Here is an 18118-nt window from a genome sequence, read left to right on the forward strand (position 1 = left end):
TTTGCGGCTGTCTTCATGGCTTCCAGATGTTTCTTCCTGCTCGGTTTCCTCTTCCTCAGCGGCAAGAGGGCCTGGCTGCTGTGGGGTCTGTGGCCTGGGCCCAGAAGGGCACCCCCTCCATCCATCCTGAGTAGGAGGAGGGGGGGGGGTGTCTGTGAGTCAGGCCCCTCCCCCACGCCACACCCCGAGGACCGGTGTCATCTCTACGGTGACTGACAGGGTGGGGGGGCGGGGCAGGAGGCAGCTCAGCCCCAGCACCTGTCTCCAGCCCTCGGGGCCCAGGCTGAGTCAGCCGGAAGGGGCCTGGGGAGACGGGGAGCGGAATAAGGATGGGCACCTGTTCCCCATTGTCCCCCTGCCCGCCCCTCTGGACCCACTAGTCTGACCTCAGGGACACGGTTGCTGCCCTGACTGGGGGCACCTTCGTGGCTCTGGCTTCCCCACTCTCCTGAGAGGTCTCTGGGCTGTGGGCCCACCTTGTCGGCTGTAAGGGGGGCTCTGTGGGACCCCCCCCCGCAGGAGCCTCCCGGGGAAGGTGGGATTGGAGTCAGGTGCCCCAGGCCTGCGGCTCTCCGCCCCCAGAGGCTGCAGACACCTGTGTCCCCACCTGTGCCCCCTCAACCACTTATTCGCTCAGCCAGGTTTTCTGAGCACTTCCGTGCGCCGGACGCGGGGTCCACCCTCAAGCTCCCGAACCTTGGTACCTGAGTGTGGGGGGCTTCTCGGAGGAGGTGTCCTGGGCCCAGGAGAGGGTTACCCTCTCGTCTCAGGGGCCCTGAACCCCTGGAAGAGTGTACCTATGGGTCGGGCGAGGGCTGTGCTTCATGCATGCAACCCCCAGAGGGCCCCCCCCCGGGCCAGAGGGGGCACCGCTGCTGCTCCCACAGTGTGGAACAGAGTGCAGGGGAGAGCATGCTGCCCCCAGTGCTGGGGAGACCAAGGAGGGGCTGGGACCACCGTCCTGGTGAGAGGGGCCCGTGGGCAGGCCGCGGTTGACGGGACGGCGGGGACGACCCCAGGTGCTGGGGCTGTCGCGGGACTGGGGCTGACGCAAGGGTGAAGTGTGCGCAAGTCTTGGGGGCGCCCCCCACGGCCTCTGACCCTGCGGGGCGGCCGAGCCGGTGCCGGGAGGGGGTCAGGCCGCCCCACGGAGCCTTACGGATTCCCTTCGGGCTGTTGTGCAGGTTCCCTCGGAGACGTGGAGACCGCAGAAGAGGACGCCGGCCTCCCGGAGCAGGAGGCTGGAGCCGTGGGGCCCGAGGCCGCGGGAGAGCCCGAGCCCCTGAGCCCTGCCAGTGCAGGTGAGTCGCGGTGGGCGTGCCACGGGCCCGAGTCTGACCCCTGCGTCGCACCCCCCCCCCCCCAGTGTCCTTGCCTGTGACTTCACAGAGCCAGGTCCTTCTGGGACTCGGTTTCCTCACCCATGAAGTGGGCGTTAAGCTTGGCGGTGTCTGTGGGCCGACTGCTCCGCGGTTTCCCGCCAGGGCGCTGACGCCCCGGGGACACACGCCACTGGGCACGGGTCCAGCCCCTTCTGGTACCGATGGGGAGACGGCGGCCCCGCGGGGGAGGTCTAGCCCAGGTCGTGGGCCACTTGAGAAAGCCATGCCCTCTCCAGCCTCGCTTTGCCCTGTGTGGAACGGGGACAGTGAGTCCTTACCTGGCTGTGCCAACGGCCTCAGCACACGTGGTCTCGGTACATAGCAGCTGTAAGGTGAGGTACGGTACCCCATTTTACACCCGCGGGAATGAGCCCAGAGAGGTTAAGAGGCTTGCCCCTGGACACACAGCCTGGAAGCACCCAGGCAGCGACCTGACCCCAGGTCTGGATTCAGGTTGATTTCCCTTCGTGCCCAATGCCTGCCCCCCCCCCCACACACACCCCAGGCACCTGGAACCTTTCTTTGGACCCTCCTGGTGGCAGTTTCGTGGGCCAGAGGTAGTGCTGGGGGGTGGGGTGCCTGGGCACGCGCTAACCACCAGGAGGCCGGCTCTGGCCTCAGGGCGAGGGCGGCTTCCCTAGCGAGCTGTACCCCCGGGCCCCCCAGGGGGAGGGGGCTCGCTGAGGCCCTGAGGGCGGCCTGCTTTCCTGAGGAGAACACTCAGGTTGCGAGACTGGTGGGGGTGTGGTCTGGTGCACCTCTCCCCGCCCCCACCCTGCTGCCCATGGCCCGTGATCTTATCCCCATTCAGCGCCTCGACGCCCTTGCACACGGAGGATGCGCAGAGAAGGGTGTCCCCGGGTGGCAGCACCTGCCCGTGCAAAGGCCCTGAGGTGGAATATGGCGAGTGGGCAGCAGCCTTCTGCGGGGTGGGGGTGGGGCCGGGGCACAGAGACCTTAGGCAGAGCGCGGGGACCCCCAGCATCTCCCAGTCTCAGAGCATCATCGTCCCCCCTGGGATGGCCACAGGCCAGGAGTCCAACAAGCCTCATGCTCTGAGACCTGGTGGCCCCTCGGTCCCTTTCCCCAGTGGCAGGCCCCTCAGGGGTGGCCCCTCGGCCCACCCAGAGACAGTGGCCGGGTGCCGGGGTCAGGGGCCCGGCCTCCGGTGCCGGCTCTCGTTCATTATTACTATCTCCCCCTCATCATCCGCATCATGTCTGTCCCCGGGGCCCGTGCTCCTGCCCTGCCTGAGCCTCGGTCGCTGGGTCTGGGCGGCCGAGCCTGTGGCAGTGCGCCCGGGGCCCCCTTATCGCCACCGCCATCACCACCGCTGTTAGGTGCTGTGTGCTAATGGGGGCGCCCCGATCTACCAAAGGGCAAGTGGCTGTTACTGGTGGACTTTGACCCCGGTGGCTTTCCAGGGGAGCCGGGCCCCTTATCTGATCTGCTCGCTGGGCTGCACGGGGTGGGTGGGGGCGGGGCCGGGGAAAGAGCTGGAAAAAACAGCCGGGGTTGCACCTGGCACAGGCCGCGGTGATAACGCCGCGATGGGCGAGATAAGGCGGCGGGGAGCGAGCTCTGCCTCTCGGGCGGGCCCAGCGCGGCTCCCGCGCGATGGCTGGGGCTCGAATGCCAGCCGCGTTGATTTATAGCCAAAAATAATAGGACTTTTATACTGTGTGATTGATTTATTTGATGTTAATCACAGCCCTTATCTTGGGTATTAATAATCTGCCGGGCGTGTGACGTCACCAAGGGGGGGCTTTTATGGGAGCTCATCGATTGGGGGCTGCGTGGTTATCAGGCTCAGCAGGGAAGGCAAATATGCCCTTTGGGCTGGACCCGGGTGCCGGGCCCGGCTGGAGGGGCCCCCAGCTGCCGGTGGAGGAGACCAGGGAGCCTGCACGGCCGCCCGCTGGCCTGGGTGTGCCCGTGAGGCCACCCTGCCCTCTAATTATTAGCGGCCACTGGAAGAGCAATTGTTGCTGCAATTAATGAGGGGATGAGGGGCTCTGAAGGCCAAGGAGAAAACTGAGGTGTCTGTGCCCCCATTAGCGCAAGCCCGGTGTGGAGGGGACCTCGGGCATGTGCTCACCGCCTGGGTCTCGGTGTCCCTCCTGGCCACGGGGGGGCGGTGGGGAGGTGGGCGACGCGGTGCCCGGAGGTGGCGGGGCCTGACCGTGTTTTCCTGTCCGCAGACGCCAATCCCCCGCCCCCACCATCGCCACCACCCGCCACATCCCCAGGAGGCCCTGAGATGGAGGGGCAGGAGCCAGAGGCCAGGCTGGAGGAGGAGCCGGGCAGCTCCTGGAGCGGGCCAGGTAACCACACCCACGGCCGGGGGCTGCCGTCCTGCCGGCGGGGGGGAGGAGGGGGGGTGGGACGGGCCTCGGCTTCCGGCCGAGGAGGTTGGTGGCGACCCTCCGGGCCGGGGCCCATGCCCGTTCCGAAGTCCAGGCAGCCTGTGGGGCCGGCGATAGCATGGGAGGAGGCCACCAAGCCCTGCCGATGCCCAGAGCTAAACCCCTTGCCCACGCGCTCTGAGGGCTCCCAGGAGGCAGTGTGCCTGGCTGGGGGAGAGGAGCAGGTGGTGAGGCCAGCGAGAGGCATCGCAGGAATTGGGAGCCACGGAGGTGGATGCCTCTGCGTCCCAGCTGGGCTGGGGGTTCAGGCCTGTGCAGGGTGGGAGAGGGCCCACCACCCCCCGGCCCCCGGGTGGCCGCAGCCGCAGGGTCGGGGGGCAGGAGTTGGCTCCCAACTGCCCGGTGCTGGAGCAGGGGAGTGTCTGAGGGAGTTTTTGTGCTGCCCATCCCCCTGCCCGAATTCTGACTTTGGAGGTCCTACCAGATGGTTCTCCCTGTGCTCCTAGCAGTGCAGGGAAAGCTGGGCGTGTCTGCTGTTTCTGTTTGTTCCGGGGAACGCAGGGTGGCGGGGGCGGGGTCGTGGGGCCGCGTGTCTGTGCGTCAGCAAGGGTCGGCGGGCACGGTCTCGGTGAGGGGACGCCGTGCACGGGCCAGGCGTGCGTGGATGCAGGAAGCATTCATTGAGTGCTTGCTGAGTACCCGTCTTCTAGCTGTGAGCAAAGAGTCCTCAGGGAGGGTGCACGAGCAGCCCGGGGAGGCTGTGGCCGGTGGAGAGGAAGCACCCAGGTGGGGCAGGGACAGGCTCCGCCAGGGCAGAAGGGACCCGAATCCCTCCTCTGAGGGCCCTCGGGGGCCAAGATAGGAAGGGTGTCAGAGATGGTCTCCCTCTAGGCTCAGGTTGAAAGTCCATGTGGACCTCTTGGGGGGCAGGGGAGGGGGTGTCCCCAAGCCTCGGGAGAAGAGAGCCGTGATTGACTAGTGATGTCTGCCACCGGCTCCGGCGTAGATGTGGGGACACGTATGCCCCCCGGTTCCCCTCGTGATTTAACGCAGCCCGTCCCACACAGGGACAGTGTGGGCAGTCTGAGGCTGTGGGAAGGACGGGGTGGCCTGTCGGTCGCACCAAGATGGCAACCCCACATTCTCTGTGCCTTCTCATTCTCTGCCCTTTCCACCTGGATGGGCCACCGTGTTGCCCAGGAGTGGAGCACCCTGGGTAGGACGGTGCTAGGGGTCCCCTCTGCTGCCCCCAGCTCAGCAACACTGCTTCCCTTCAAAACAGACTTGGCCGCCACCCCCCCTCTTGGGGACCTGTTGACGGCAGAGGAGGGGCCCCGGGTGCCCTGGCAGAAATGTGCCCGCCGTGTGGCCTGTTCCCACCAAGGAGCACCTGGCAAGGGACAGGCCACAGGGCCACATGTCCTTGAGGTCCTCACGGCCCTCAGAGCTGAGCCAGACGCCGGTCTGCTGGGTGCTGGGGTCCACACGGGGGCCTTTCCGCCCACAGGATGGTGCTGCGCGGGCTGGGCGGGGACCCCGTGGTCAGACTGCGCTACCTGCCTCAGTTTCCCCAGCTGCAGATGAGGTCACAACAAGGCGCCCACAGCAGCCAGGTCAGCACTGCCCCAGGCCCCATGGACCTCATGTTCCAGTCTTTATGAAGAAACTTCCTGCTGCAGGGGGGGGGTGGGGGTGGGGGGGTGGGGACCACCCATGTGCCTGAGGGACCCGGACCGGCCACTGGATAGAGTGGCCCTGGGGAGGAAGAGCCCCAGGCAGCGTCACCCAGGCTCTGAGGCGGGCACGGGGGTAGCCCCCCCAGTTTATGCAGGAGACTCGGGCGCAGAGTGACAGAGGGACTTGTCCAGGGTCACCCAGCTGGAAAGTGGCAGAGCAGGGTCCAGACCGATCCCCGGCTCCAGAGCCGGGGCCGCGACTGTGTGACTGTCCCAGTGGGGCCCATCCCCCCGTCAGTGCAATCATCACCCCCATTTCATAGACGGAGGAACAGAGCCTCCTGGAGATGGGAAGCTGACCCCGGGGCACCGGCCGGCCCGAGGGTGGCCGTGGTTTAGGGCCGGAGCGCCTCGGGGGGCTTCCTGTGCTATTTGCATCCCTGGGGCCGGGGGCTCCCCGTCCGTCGCCGCAGATAGCAATTTCTGTGCAGTGGGCAGCGATGGGCCGATAAGCGGCCGCTGGCCAACCGCCGTGGTGCCTGCCCCCTATCAGACCCCGGGCAGGCCACACTTATCGCCCGCCAGGGAAGCCAGAGAGGCCCAGTGGGCCCTTATCTGAGAGGGGCCGCCCGTGCCAGCGATGGGGCAGCAGGGCTCTGCCAGGGCCTGACCAGGCCGGCGTCCCTGAGGGCAGTGCCCAGGGTGGGGGTGTGCGGCCGTGGCCCCTGCCCACGAGTCCCGCGCCCCACCCCCCCGCCTTGTCTGCCCCCTTCTTGTCACTCTGCCCATCCCGGTTGAGCATCTACCCGCCCCTGTGTCTCTGAGTCTGTCCCCAAGCCTGGAAAATAGCCCTGGCTGTACCGCCTGGCTTGGGGACACCAGCTACCTTTCCCCTCTGGATGAAGGCCACCAGCTTGGACCACACGTGCACCTTGCACCGTCTGGCTCTGGGGAAGGGCCTGGCCCCGAGCCTCAGTTTCCCATCTGGCCTGCGCGAGGCACAGAGCTCCGTGCACACCGGTCGCCTTCCTGGCTGCCATCTGCCAGCGAGGGCCAGGGCTCGTGGGTCTCCCAGGCACCTCCCCCCCGGGTCAGACCCGTGGTCAGGGAGCCCAGGAGCCGGTGACAACAGCCAACAGCCCAGCGGAGAGACTGGGCCTCGGTGCCTCTCTGCAGCTGCACAGCGGGTACGGGGGGGCCGCTCTGCCCCGGGGGCAAGGCCCAGAGCAGCCGGCCACGAGCACCCCCGGGAGGCACCCCCGGGCAGCAGGCAGGAGGGCCTCGGTACACACTGCAGACACCAGCGAGGTCGTGGATGTGCGAGGGCTTCGTGGACGCCGGAGTGCGCATCCGGGACCCGTGAGGGGCCCGGTCCCGCCCCCGCCCGACACCTGGTGGCCCCAGAGCTCCAGCACCAGGCTGGGGAGGTCCTCAGGGATGTGTTTCCGCTTTGAGAAGTTGTGAGCTCCGTCAGCGGCCTCAGCTGTCGTGGGTCAGGCGGGAGTATGGCCAGTGGCGCGGAGGTCAGGGCACAGACTCCCGAGCGTGCCTGCCCCGGAGGGGCTCCAGCTTTGCCAACCTCTCTGGGCCTCAGTTTCCTCATCTGTACGATGGAGCTAAGGAGCCTGTGAAGGGGCTACGCCCACAGCACGCAGAGAGCCGCAGTATTGTCTCCCCTCGCCGGCGGCCTGGGCTGGGATGTTATGTGGAGAAGCCACTCTCGGGGCAGAAAGGCACTGCCCGCTTCAGCTGCCAAGCAGGGGGCCCGAGGCTGGGAGAGGCCGCCCTCCGCTTCCTGCGTCCCTGCGAGTGGTTTGTGGCCCAGGGTGAGGCCGGCTCCGAGGTGGCCCCACGGTGCAGTCTCAGGGATAGATGTCCCCTCTCTCCTCTGAACAGCGGGACCGCAGCTGCCCCCTGGGGCGGGTGAGGGCCTGGGCAGAGCCCCCCCTCCCCCCAGAATTAGGTGGATCCTCCCTACATCCCAAGGAGCCGTGTGCTGGGATGTCCTCCATGCTGGGAGCCCCGACCACACCAGTGAGGGGACTGTGGAAGTCCCCAAGGGGAAGGTGGCCCCCAGACGGGCCCCATAGGGCAGGGAGGTCCTCGGGTCAGAAGTGCAGAGCCCGTGCAAAGGCCCTGGGGGTGAGACCGAGGCCTAGCCAGGAGGCCCTGGAGCCCGGTCCCAGGTCTGTAGGGAGGGCGCTTCAGCCTGTGGTCGGGAAAGCACCCTCTGGGGCTCAGGGACACGGGGATGCTGGGTTGGGGGCTTTGAGGGGAAAGGCGGTGGGTGGCAGGAAGGGGGAAGGCTCAGTATTTTTATCTTTGAAATGACCTTGTTTGCTGGAGGGGCTGGCTGTTTAAAATTCTGATATGCAAATATCTGAGAGCTGTAATCTGTAATCCCCAAAGCATGTCTGGAGGGCAGCTGGCCACGAGCTTTCTGCCTGAAAGGGGTCGGCCCCTCACTCCACGACCCCCAGCCCTCCTGCCATTCATCCGTCCCCTCTCCCCCCTCTCGGTCTCCCCACTAACATCTAAAAGAAACAGGTCAGGCAGCAAGGCCGGCCTCCGTTCGGACTGAGCCTGGAGGGTCCCATCCTGAGTGGGGGTCCTGGGCGCATCACCCTCCTCCTGGGCCCCATCTGAGCCCCTGTGCAGTGGCCGTCAGCGTGCCCTCGGCCTGCCTGGCCGGGTCATGAGGAACCAGGATGAAGGGAACGGCTCTGGGGAGTCCCAGGGCGTCCGGGAGCCTCCTCTGCAGCCAGCCTCATGGTGTGAGACCCCCTCCCGCCTGAGCAGCCCCTCTGCCAGGCCGCCTGGGGCTGGGCCGCCTCCTCCGGCCTCCCTTGCTGCCTGGTGAGCCTGGCACAGGGCAGGCAAGGCCCGGATGCCCCGGATGGGGGCCAGTGTGCAACCGCTGCTGAGTGCAGGTGCCACGCCGGGTGGGGGCCCGCAGGGGGGCGTCAAGTAGCCGTGAGGGTGGCCTGGGCTCCGTGGGCCCAGGAAGGGGGGAGGTGGCCAGGGGCACACTTGGTGGTCAGCTTGGCCGGGGGTGGGGGGCCCCGGCCTGTGGCCTGGCTTTGTGATCAGGGCCCCAAGAGTGGCCCTCCTTTCACCCATAGGAGCCTCGGAGCCTGGAACCCTTTCCTGGTGACCACTGTTCACAAAACAAAGTCTAATTGGCCAGGCATCCGGTGTTACCGTTTATGTCCCCATCTCGGGCCCTGGAGGCAGAGGTGGGAAGGCTGGCCATGTCCTCACGGCACTGCGGGTCAGCAGAGACATCCCTGAGCTGAGGCCAGAGGACCAGCTGGAGTGGGGTGAGGGTGTCCGGGCAGTGCAAAGGCCCTGAGGTTTGAACAGCGTGGGTGGGTGTGGCTGGAGCATGAGACAGAATGGGCGCAGGTGGGTCAGGGTTGGGGCTCCGTGCTGTGGGGTGTAGGGAGACACCTCTACGGTCTTGACATAAAAGGAGGGGCTGGGGGATTTCAAGCGAGGTGTCCGGTCAGCTGCCATGCAGCAGCTGGGTTGAAGGAGCACCCGCAGGGAGCACGGTGCCGTGAGGGGCCAGAGGCGGAGCTGCCTCCTGCTTGAGCACTGGAGCCCGATCCCCCCACCCTGGGGGTCCTGGGGAGCCTGCTGGAATCTTCACCTCTGGAGCGTGAGCAAGGGCGCCGGGCCGGCTATCTGGGCTGTGCTCGGCTGACTAATCTCACTGCCGGAGTTTCTAGGCAAACCTCAAGGTCTGTTATCGGGCGGCGGGCGGTCGGGCTGCCGAGGCAGGACGGCCTGTCCTGATGGACAGCCCGGGAGATGGACCGATACGGCCTGGCCGCACGTCCCCTCCCAGCAGCGCGGCCTGCGTGGGTGGGAAAAAATCATTTCGGCTATTTTGCGTTATCGTGGGGCCCGGCACTGCCACCCGATAGGCCTATTTGTCTTAGATTAACAGATGGGGGAGGGGCGAAGGAGAGGGTGATGGTAGATGGCAAGGGTCAGCCCGGGGTCAGCTCCAGGGGCCAGAGTCGGCCACCTCTTCTGGGTGTCCCAGGGGGACATGGGCCCTGAGACCCGCCCGCTGGGCCCTGTGCCTGTCCAGACCCCCTTTCCCGGCCGAGCAGACGGAGATTCCAGGAGGTGGTGGAAGGCCCGGGGTGGGGGGGCTGTGTGCCCCCGTGGTCAGCCAGCCTGCCCGCCTTCCCAGCTGTTTACAGACACCTGCAGGGGGCCAGCCATGCCGCTGCTCCCGGCAACAAGGGGGGGTGGTCCTGCCCTCTTGGAGCTGTGTCGTGGGGCTGACACAGGCCTTCGGGCCAAAACATCCTGGTCTATACGGCCCAGGAGCCGGCACGAGAAGGTCGTTCATTCACTCCACGAACACTTGTATGTTAAACACCTGCTTGGGGCCCGCAGCGTCCAGGTGGCCAGGGCACTGAGGTTCGAGTTAGGGAGACAGAGACAGAATAACCCAGAAGCGACGACGTCACGCGGCCGAGGGGTGAGGCTCTGGAAAAAGAGAGGGAGCCATGCCGAACAGGCCTGGCCGAGCCCACGGGCCAGAAGAGGGGGGGAGCCGCTGGGGACGGTGCACTGGGCACAGGGAAGGCCAGAGCCCCGGGGCCAGAGTGCGCCCCGCTGGGACTGGGGCGGGCGCAGGGGTGAGGAGGGAGGAGGCAAGCTCAGATCAAGGGGGTGGCATCCCATAGGAAATGGGGTTCAGCTGTCACAGGCTGAGGGTCGCCCGTGGGCTCTTGCCAGGACACTCTCCCCAGACCGCTGGTCCCTGGGCCAGAGAAGGGGCCTGAACCCCTGGCTGGCATCCACCGCCACAGCTCAGGCCCGCCCACCCCTCTGGGCAAGGCCCTGAAGACAGGGCCCCCAGGACACGGCTGAGGTAGGGGCCGTGGCCTCCGTGGCCGCCTGTCCCACACGGATGCCACCTCTTGCGCTGCTCGGGGGGCACCAGGCCACACCCGGCACCCCCGAAAGGCCGTGCGCAGAGAGGGGGCATCCGCAGTCAGAGCTTGCTGCCCGTCTCTGTGGGGAAACTGAGGCACGGAGCTGGCAGCGTGGCGTCCCCCACGGCTGGGCTGCTGATCCCTCGCCCCCGGGGCAGCCCCTCCCCGCGGTTAGTGGCTCCCCACCCGGCACCCAGATGGGCCCTGGCCGGATGGCTCGCTGCCGCGGCTGGCTCCGTCGTCCGCCTCACCCCACCCGGGGGCCGCGACCTGTGAGAGGCGCAGGCGGTCAGCGGGCGTGGCACCAGGACGCGAGGACCACCGTCCGCCGGGCGGCTCCCGCCAGAGCTCACTGCCCCCTGGTTTGCGCTCTTATCTATTGAGCACCTCCCGTGTGCCGGCCCCTGTAACGGACACCGGGGACACCGCAGGAACAAAAGAGACCAGCCACTGCTCTCCCGCAGCCACAGCCCATGACAGAGAGCGCTGCAAGGGGCTCGGACACTAACCGAGAGAAACGCAGGGGAGCGCGTGGCAGCTGGTGCTGGGCGAGGAGATGCCCCTGACCCGCGGGGATGTGCACAGACAGCACCCTGGGCCGGGGAGCAAGCTGCAGACACCCTGGGTAAGCCGGCCTTTACGGCGCAGCCGAGCAAAGGCCCTGTGGCGGGGCCGCAGGGGGTGGACTCGGGAGACAAGCTGACGGAAATTTGGCAGCAGGTGCCGTGTTCCCCGTTTTACAGATGTGGAAACTGAGGCCCGGAGAGGTTCAGTGACCGTTTCTGGCCACCACCACCGGGCGCTTGAGTGGACTGGGTTCGCGGCCCTGGTTCCCGGGGAAAGGTCCCCTCACCCAGCCCCTCTTGGCCTTGTCACACGTGGTGCCCAGGGGCTTTCCGACGCCTCCCGGGGTGTAGACTCTGCCTGGCGGAGGGCGAGGGGGCGGCACAGCACCCGGCAGGGAGCATGGCCGGGGCCTGAGTCCTCGGCCGTCCCGGCGGCGGGTGGGGGCCCAGGCCTGGCCGCCTGCCCCGTGCCGCCCGCTGACCTCACCGGCCTTCCGGGAGCGGCTATCTGTGGCCAGGGTGGCCTATCTTGGCCGCGGGCGCTAATCGAGCCTGGCTTCCTCCTCCGCCCTCCCACCGGCTTCCTGCCCCGGCCAGACCGCCCCCTGGCCCCAGGCCGTGTCTGAGCGTCCGTCCGTCTGTCCGCCTTTGCTCTGCCAGCGCCTCCCAAATGTCAGTGGGCTGCAGGTCTGGGTCTGCCCGCACCTGGGGGGCCCCTTCCAGAAGGTCCCCTCGCTGTCCTCCTCCGGGGCCCAAACCCAGACTCTGCACAGCCTGGCCGCGTGGCCTGGGGCCTCCACGAGGAGGTGGCCGCAGACGCACTTGGGAGACACCCGGGGGCTGGCGGGGTTGGCGCGTGACAGCAGGCCGTTCCCGCCACAGCCGCCACTGCCGTCCACGCCAGCAGGGCCCTCTTCCCAGGACCAGCACCGGCACAGCCCCTGGGCCGACAGAGGGACTCCTGCTGTTGCTCACGTTGTCACCGTCGCTGTCACTGACACGGTCAGTGTTCCCTGACTCCGGCATCGTCAGCCTCGCTGTCCCCGTCCCGTTACCCCGGGCCTGCGGGGCACCGCTCGCACCGGGGCGGACCTGGCCTCCAGCCGGCCCCCTTCTGTGGGCCGGGGCCGCCGCTCTGGGGCGGGGGCAGGCCGTCGGGAGACATGACGGGGGCCGGGCAGGGCGCAGAGGTCCCTGGGCACCGTGTGGGTCCTCCCTGTGGCCGTGCGGCCACGCCTGGGGCCTCCCGTCAGACTGTTCCTTCTCCAGCCGGCTCCCCCGGCCCCACCTGACAGGCAGGGAAACCGAGGCTTGGGGAGGTGCGGCGGCTCTGTCGGCCCCCCCCCGGGATGGGAGCCAGGCCCCCACCTGCAGCACCCCCGCCCGCCCCTGGGGACCCCTCCCCTGCAGCCAGCACTGGCTCTTTATGTTTATTTATTTATTTATTTATTTATTTATTATTCCTCTATCTCTGTGCCTAACTTTTGATTTCCTCACCGTGTTTTTCCATTACGGCGGCCGTGGATGCGGCCGATAAGATCGGTCCCCGGAGATGGGACAAAGGGGCCGCCATTGGTTCGAGGGCTGGTCATATCCTGCCCGAAAGGGCCGAGCTGGGCCTGAAACACGGCGTGATGCTATCGCTGCGGCTTTTGTGTGTCGTCGTCGTCGTCGTCGTCGTCGCGGGGAGGTCCCCTCCCCCGCCCAGGACCCGCCTTTGCCCCTCTGCAGCCGCCTCTGGGTCGGCCCTCCCTCGGCCCGGCCCCCGAGGGCAAGGCCGCCTCGGGCAGGTGGGCCGGATGTGTGGGCATCCATCGGGTGTCGTGGCCTCCCTGAGGCCCCGGGCCCGTCCCTGCCCTCCCGGCGAGAGCTCACAGACATCCGGGTGCCCCTGGCTGCGCCCCACGCCACAGCCGCGAGCTCTGGCCCTGACTCCGCAGTCCCCTCCTAGGAATTTATCCCGCACGGTCACCTCCGTGCGGACAGGCATAGGGTGGCGAGGACTGTCGTCGTGGCCCCGCCGACCCGCAAAATCTCTACCGGAAGAGGGAGAAACGTTTCTGAAGGCACATTCCCCGAGGATTCCTAAACGTTCTGTCGGCACGCGTCTCCCTGCGCACACCGTGGGGCTGAACGGACCCCGAAGGCCGCGGCAGTCACAGCCGATCGGGGGTAACGTCGGGTGGCCCCACCGCCACCCGTCACCTTGCCACTGCCTGAGGCGGTTCTGCGGGACTTGCCCCGCCCCGCCCCAGGGCCCAGGGGCCTTGCTGGGTCTTGGCGGGCGGGCACATGCCACCCCCGTGCCAGGTGTGGAACTGGGCACGAGCACCCCCACGGAGCCCAGCTGCGGGCACGGCCCCCCATCTGGGGCCCGGTCAGCTGCCCCGAGGGCTCCGGAGCAGAGGCGAGGTAGGATGGAGCTGCGTGCGGGGGGCAGTGCCCTCTGTACTCGGAGCCTCCCGCCCCGCTTCCTGGACCCCTGCCCCAGCCCAGCCCCCTTCTCCCCTGCCTCCCCTTCAAGGGGCCTGAAGGACGGAGGCCTGGATGGGGTCGGACCTCTGGGTTTGAACTCCGTCACCCGCCTCGCTGTGTGGCCGGGTCCGCTCTGACCCTTGGTCTCGTCTGTGAGGAGGAGAATAACCACGCCTGTGCTGCAGGGGGGCGGGGTTGAGGGCCAGCCGATCAGTGCTGTGAAGGCAGGTGTCTGGGGTTCCACGCAGGGCAGGCCCAGGCCCTCCTCTTGTGAGTGCCTCCTTTGTGGGCGGGGTGGACAGGGGGCTGCCTGCCTTTTCTGGAAGGATCTCTGTAACCCCTGAGGGCTCTCCGGGCCACGGGTGGTGGCAGCGTCTTATTCTCCATGGTGCCGGCTGACCTCTGACCTCCATGCCTGCTGCTGCCACGCCCCCGGGGTGGAGGTAGGCACCTGCCAGGCTGGGGGCAGCACCCAGGCCGCCAGCAGTGGCAGCGGTAGGAGGGCCGTCCCGTCGGCCTTCACCCCTGCGACCACCCCGGCTCTGCCCAGACCCTCACTTGCCCACCCGCCTACCCTTCAGTTCACAGAGGAGAGGCCGGGCCCGGACCCCTGGCCGCTCCCCAGCCTAGGCAGGGAACGGGGTGCGTGGCCAGGCCAGAGGCCAGGAGGTGGTGAGCTGGAGGCTGGACGGGAAGGAAGGGCCCCCGGTGGCGTCGGCCCCTGGAAAAACAGGGGGCAGGGGCCAGGACACCGATAGGAGCCAGATAAGCTGTTTGCACAGGAGGTATTTTCTTTACCTTATCACACATCCTGCTTCCAGCCCGCTGCCAGGATGAGGCGGGGCAGGGGAGAGCCAGGGACCCCCACCCCAGCGCTCAGGCCTCAGGGTCTCCCAAGGCCAGAGGACCCGGGTCCGGGAGCTGGTGGGACTGCCTCTCCCCACTCCATAACCGGGAAGACTGAGGCCCAGAGACCCAGGGCAGTTGGCTTTTCAAGGAGGCTGGAGGCACCATGAGTTCTCCCACTTCAAGGCTCCTGGAAACCGCGGTTCTCAGATCCCACGGGGCTGAGGGGAGACCTCGTCCATCGGAGGTCGTCTTGGGGTGCGTCGGGCCCAGTGCGCACACTGCTAAGGGGTCTCAGGCCCCACCACCCGCCCTGTGTCTCCTCCTGCCAGGCGAGCTGCTCTTGGCCGTGCCCGAGGGGGAAGTGTCTGACGGCACAACCAGGTCCCCAAGAAGCCCCGGGTTGGGGGTTCAGGTGGGGTGATCAGAGCTCAGGGCAGCCCCCACTGTGACCGCCCCCCCAGGACCTGGCTCTGAGCTGCCCGCGGGGCCCCTACCACCCATGCGGGGCCTGGTCCGGATGGCCACGGACGCTCTGCCCCTCCCAGCCCCCCGGACCCCTCTCCCTGAGCCTGCCGCCCGTCCCCCCCCCCCCCAATGGTGAAGGGCCCCTGCAGGCCCCACCCTAGGCTGCTGGCCATCCCAGGAGGCCCCAGCTCCACCATTAGCTGGGGCCAGGGTTCAGCCCGATAAAGATGGGCTGTTGTTCTGTGTCAAAAAATCAATAATTTCCAGCGATGTTTCGGCGATAGGGAGGGAGGTTCACAGGCACCAGCTGGTGGGTGGGGCGGGGGCAGAGCAGGGGCTCCAGCATCTGAGGGCTGCCCTCCGTGCCACTGCCCCCCTGCTGGCTGGCGGTGCAGACCCACGGTGGTCCCAGGGCAGCTCCCAAGCACCTCTCCTTGCCTGCCCCCCCGCCCCCCGGCAATGCCCTAGCTTTGCGGATGGGCTGGGCCCTCCCCAGGGCGTGTGGGCAGCCACTCTGGGCCTCCCTGTGTCTCCCCGGGGGACCGGCGCCCCTTCTCCCCGGCCTGTGGCTTCTCGGCTGCTCTGGGTCATCCACCGCTGGCCCTGCTTCCAGCCACCGTCCTCCAGACACGGGTGTCCACTGGGTCGCAGGCACTCTCAGGGCCTCCAGGACACAACCGTCAGCACCCCTAGCACTAGAGGTGACGGGAGCCCATGTGTGACAAGGCCAAGAGGCAGGGAGGGGCCGGTAGCTGATGGCATCGCCCCCACTACCTGCATGGGGGACAGGCACACGGAGGTCCCCGGCCAGGCGTCCGGGGCCATGCCCCGTGGTGGGCACCGTGGCTGGCACCCACTGGCCCACGGCACAGCTGGCCGTGGTGTGGGCCCGCCAGCCCCCTCTGTGTGGCTCCCAGGGACGCCGCCTGCCCGCCAGCTCCCCCAGGGCTCGGGCCAGCCCCACGTGACTCAGCCGCTAAGCAGTGCTTGGCGGCCAGAGGAGGGTTGGGACAAATGACGCCACGCCCAGTGGCATAGGCCCACGTCCAGTGGCAAACGCACCTCGGGCAGGTGTGGGCTGGGCGGGCCGCCGTCGCCTCCTGGCAGGTAGGCCCCGTGCCAAGGGGAGAGAGAGGCCTCAGGGTCTGAGCTCCGGAACCCACCCCCTCCAGCCTGGCCCCCTGCGACCACCTTAGGAAGGGAGGTTCTGGGCTTGAGACCCTTTGAAAACCTCGGGCTGGGGAGAGAAGGAAGGGCCTCTGCAGGCTGGACACCTGCATCCAGGCCCAGAAGCCGGTGGGGCCACCGTGGGCAGAGGAGCTGGAGACCCTCTCGAGCGGTGGTGGGTCTGGGGTGGGGGCAGCCGGGAGTGGCCCCCGTGTGCAGTGGGTCAGGGAGGGCCCTGGGAACGGGTACAGGGGTGGGGCGTCGTCCTGAGGAGAGGCGGTCACCCTCTCAGGGGTCATAGCCCTGCGGGAGCCAGAGCCCGGCTGTCCGGCTGTGCCATGGTGCCCCCGTGAGGCCAGAAATCCCAGCGCGTAGGTGAAATCTGAAGGATGACAGACACGTCCTCAGTTCACAGGCCCTGGGCCCCCTGGCTGCCTCTCCCCAGACCCTGGCCCTCCCACAACGGTCTGCACCTTCCGGGGACGCCCTGTGGGGTCGCCGGGGCCGGAGGCAGGGTGGAAACCCTCACCCCGGATCCCCAGGAGCCACTGATCGTTGAGGCCTCAAGCGACTTTGCTTTGGAGGCGGTGATCGCGTGTGTGTCCGTGGCCCCCTCGCCCTGTCGTACCTGGCAGACAGCAGCACACGTCACATGATTCCTTCCACCGTGGCCGAACTAAATGCCGTGGGGCCACTGCCTGGACACAGGGATCGTCTTCTGCCCCGCTCAGCCTCGCTGCTCCCACCTGTGAAATGGGGCCACGGCTGTGCTTCCAGATCCGCCGGGGCATCCCGGCATCCCGCATCAGGGGTGTCCTGGCCACCTGACGTTCCAGATCCGCTGTGAGTGAGGCCATGCGGCCTAGGTTGAGGTCCGAGGGACCTGGGCTCTGTGACCTCAGACAGTCCCTCAGCTTTTCCAAGTCTTGCTTTTGTCAACTGGCAAGAGGAGACGGACCCCACCGTTGTTCCCCAACACCGTGTCCCCATAATTCACAGATGGGATCCTGGGGCCCGAGATGGGGTGGGGTCTGCCCAAAGGTGCCATGGCCACTGGCGACGGGGAGGGCTGGAATCAGGCTCTCTCCTTTTTTCCCCGACGTGGCATTCAGGTATGGCTTGGTCCAGGGCACATGCCGGCTGGCTGGTCCCACGGCTCTGGGACTCCTGGCCCTGGGGCCCCAGTCTCTGTAGGCATGCGTACGCTTCCCGGGGCCTGTGGGGTAGGATGGCGTGAAGGACAGCAGCCTGGGGGGCGTCTTAGCACTGTCCCAGGGGACAATGGGCACCTCCGGCTGGTGTCCGGGTTTGGGGAGAGGCAGCATCGGGACAGGCCTCCCGTGGAGCCCCTGGCCGCCCACCATGTACTTTGACCTCGCCGACCCACTGGAACACAGCCCCGTGCCTTCCTCGCCTCCAGCTCAGCCTGTCCCGAGTCCCCCTCCTCTGGCCTTGTGGCCCCATGTGTATACAGGAAGCAAAAACGGGCCGACAGGGTGGGCCCCAGCAGGTACAGATGTTCCCAGAAGCCGACGGGGACCCGGCCTCCTCCAGCCGGAGCACAGGAGGATTGCACGCGAGCAGGGCCATCCAGGAGGGGGCCCTCCATGCGGCCCCTGCTTGGTGTTCCCGGGTCACCAGGCTCTGCCCTCCCAACAGGCGGGAACAGGCCCCAGATCTCCCAACGCGCCGGGGCCGAGGGTGTCCCGGCGAGCCACTGGCGGTGGCTGCCGCTGGGTCCCACTGTCGCACGCGGACTCGGAGGCAGGGACTGGGGGCCCCGTGGTGCTGCTGGAGGTTCCGTCAGCGCTGAGAGCGGGTGCTGGTAGCGTGTGTCTCAGGAGAGGCGACCCCCGGAGGGGCAGAGCCCGGCCGGCATCATGTGGGACTCTGGCGGCCTGGCTGGATGCACCTCGCCTTGTGCTGACCTGTGAGGCGGGGACTCTTCCCCCCACCCCCGTCTCGCGTAAGGAATAGCCGAGGGCTGAGAGGGAAGTGACCCGTCCAGCTGGGAGGGGGCCGTGGTGGGATACAAACCAGGCTCTGGAGCCCCCGGGGCTCAGCCGGGTTAATAGGGGTCAGTCTCCTGCTCCGCCCAAGGCAGCTCTGTTCTAGAAGGGCAGGTCCATGGTCAGCTGCTAAAGCTGCAGAGGGGACAGAGCCTGGAGGGCGGTGGCCGCATGGGGACAGGGCCTGGAGGGCGGCAGTGGTCAT

At 67.7% G+C, this 18118-nt stretch overlaps 1 protein-coding gene across 1 annotated transcript in view; it reads left to right on the plus strand.

Moving 5' to 3' along the window:
* Nucleotides 1-18118, plus strand: part of ZFPM1 (zinc finger protein, FOG family member 1) — a 65822-nt gene that overhangs the window by 26085 nt on the left and 21619 nt on the right. Inside the window, 2 exon segments of the mRNA XM_043599854.1 lie at nucleotides 1185-1301; nucleotides 3584-3706. Coding sequence (XP_043455789.1) covers nucleotides 1185-1301; nucleotides 3584-3706 — 240 coding nt within the window.

Source organism: Prionailurus bengalensis, chromosome E2 (assembly GCF_016509475.1).
Source record: "Prionailurus bengalensis isolate Pbe53 chromosome E2, Fcat_Pben_1.1_paternal_pri, whole genome shotgun sequence".
NCBI lineage: Eukaryota > Metazoa > Chordata > Mammalia > Carnivora > Felidae > Prionailurus > Prionailurus bengalensis.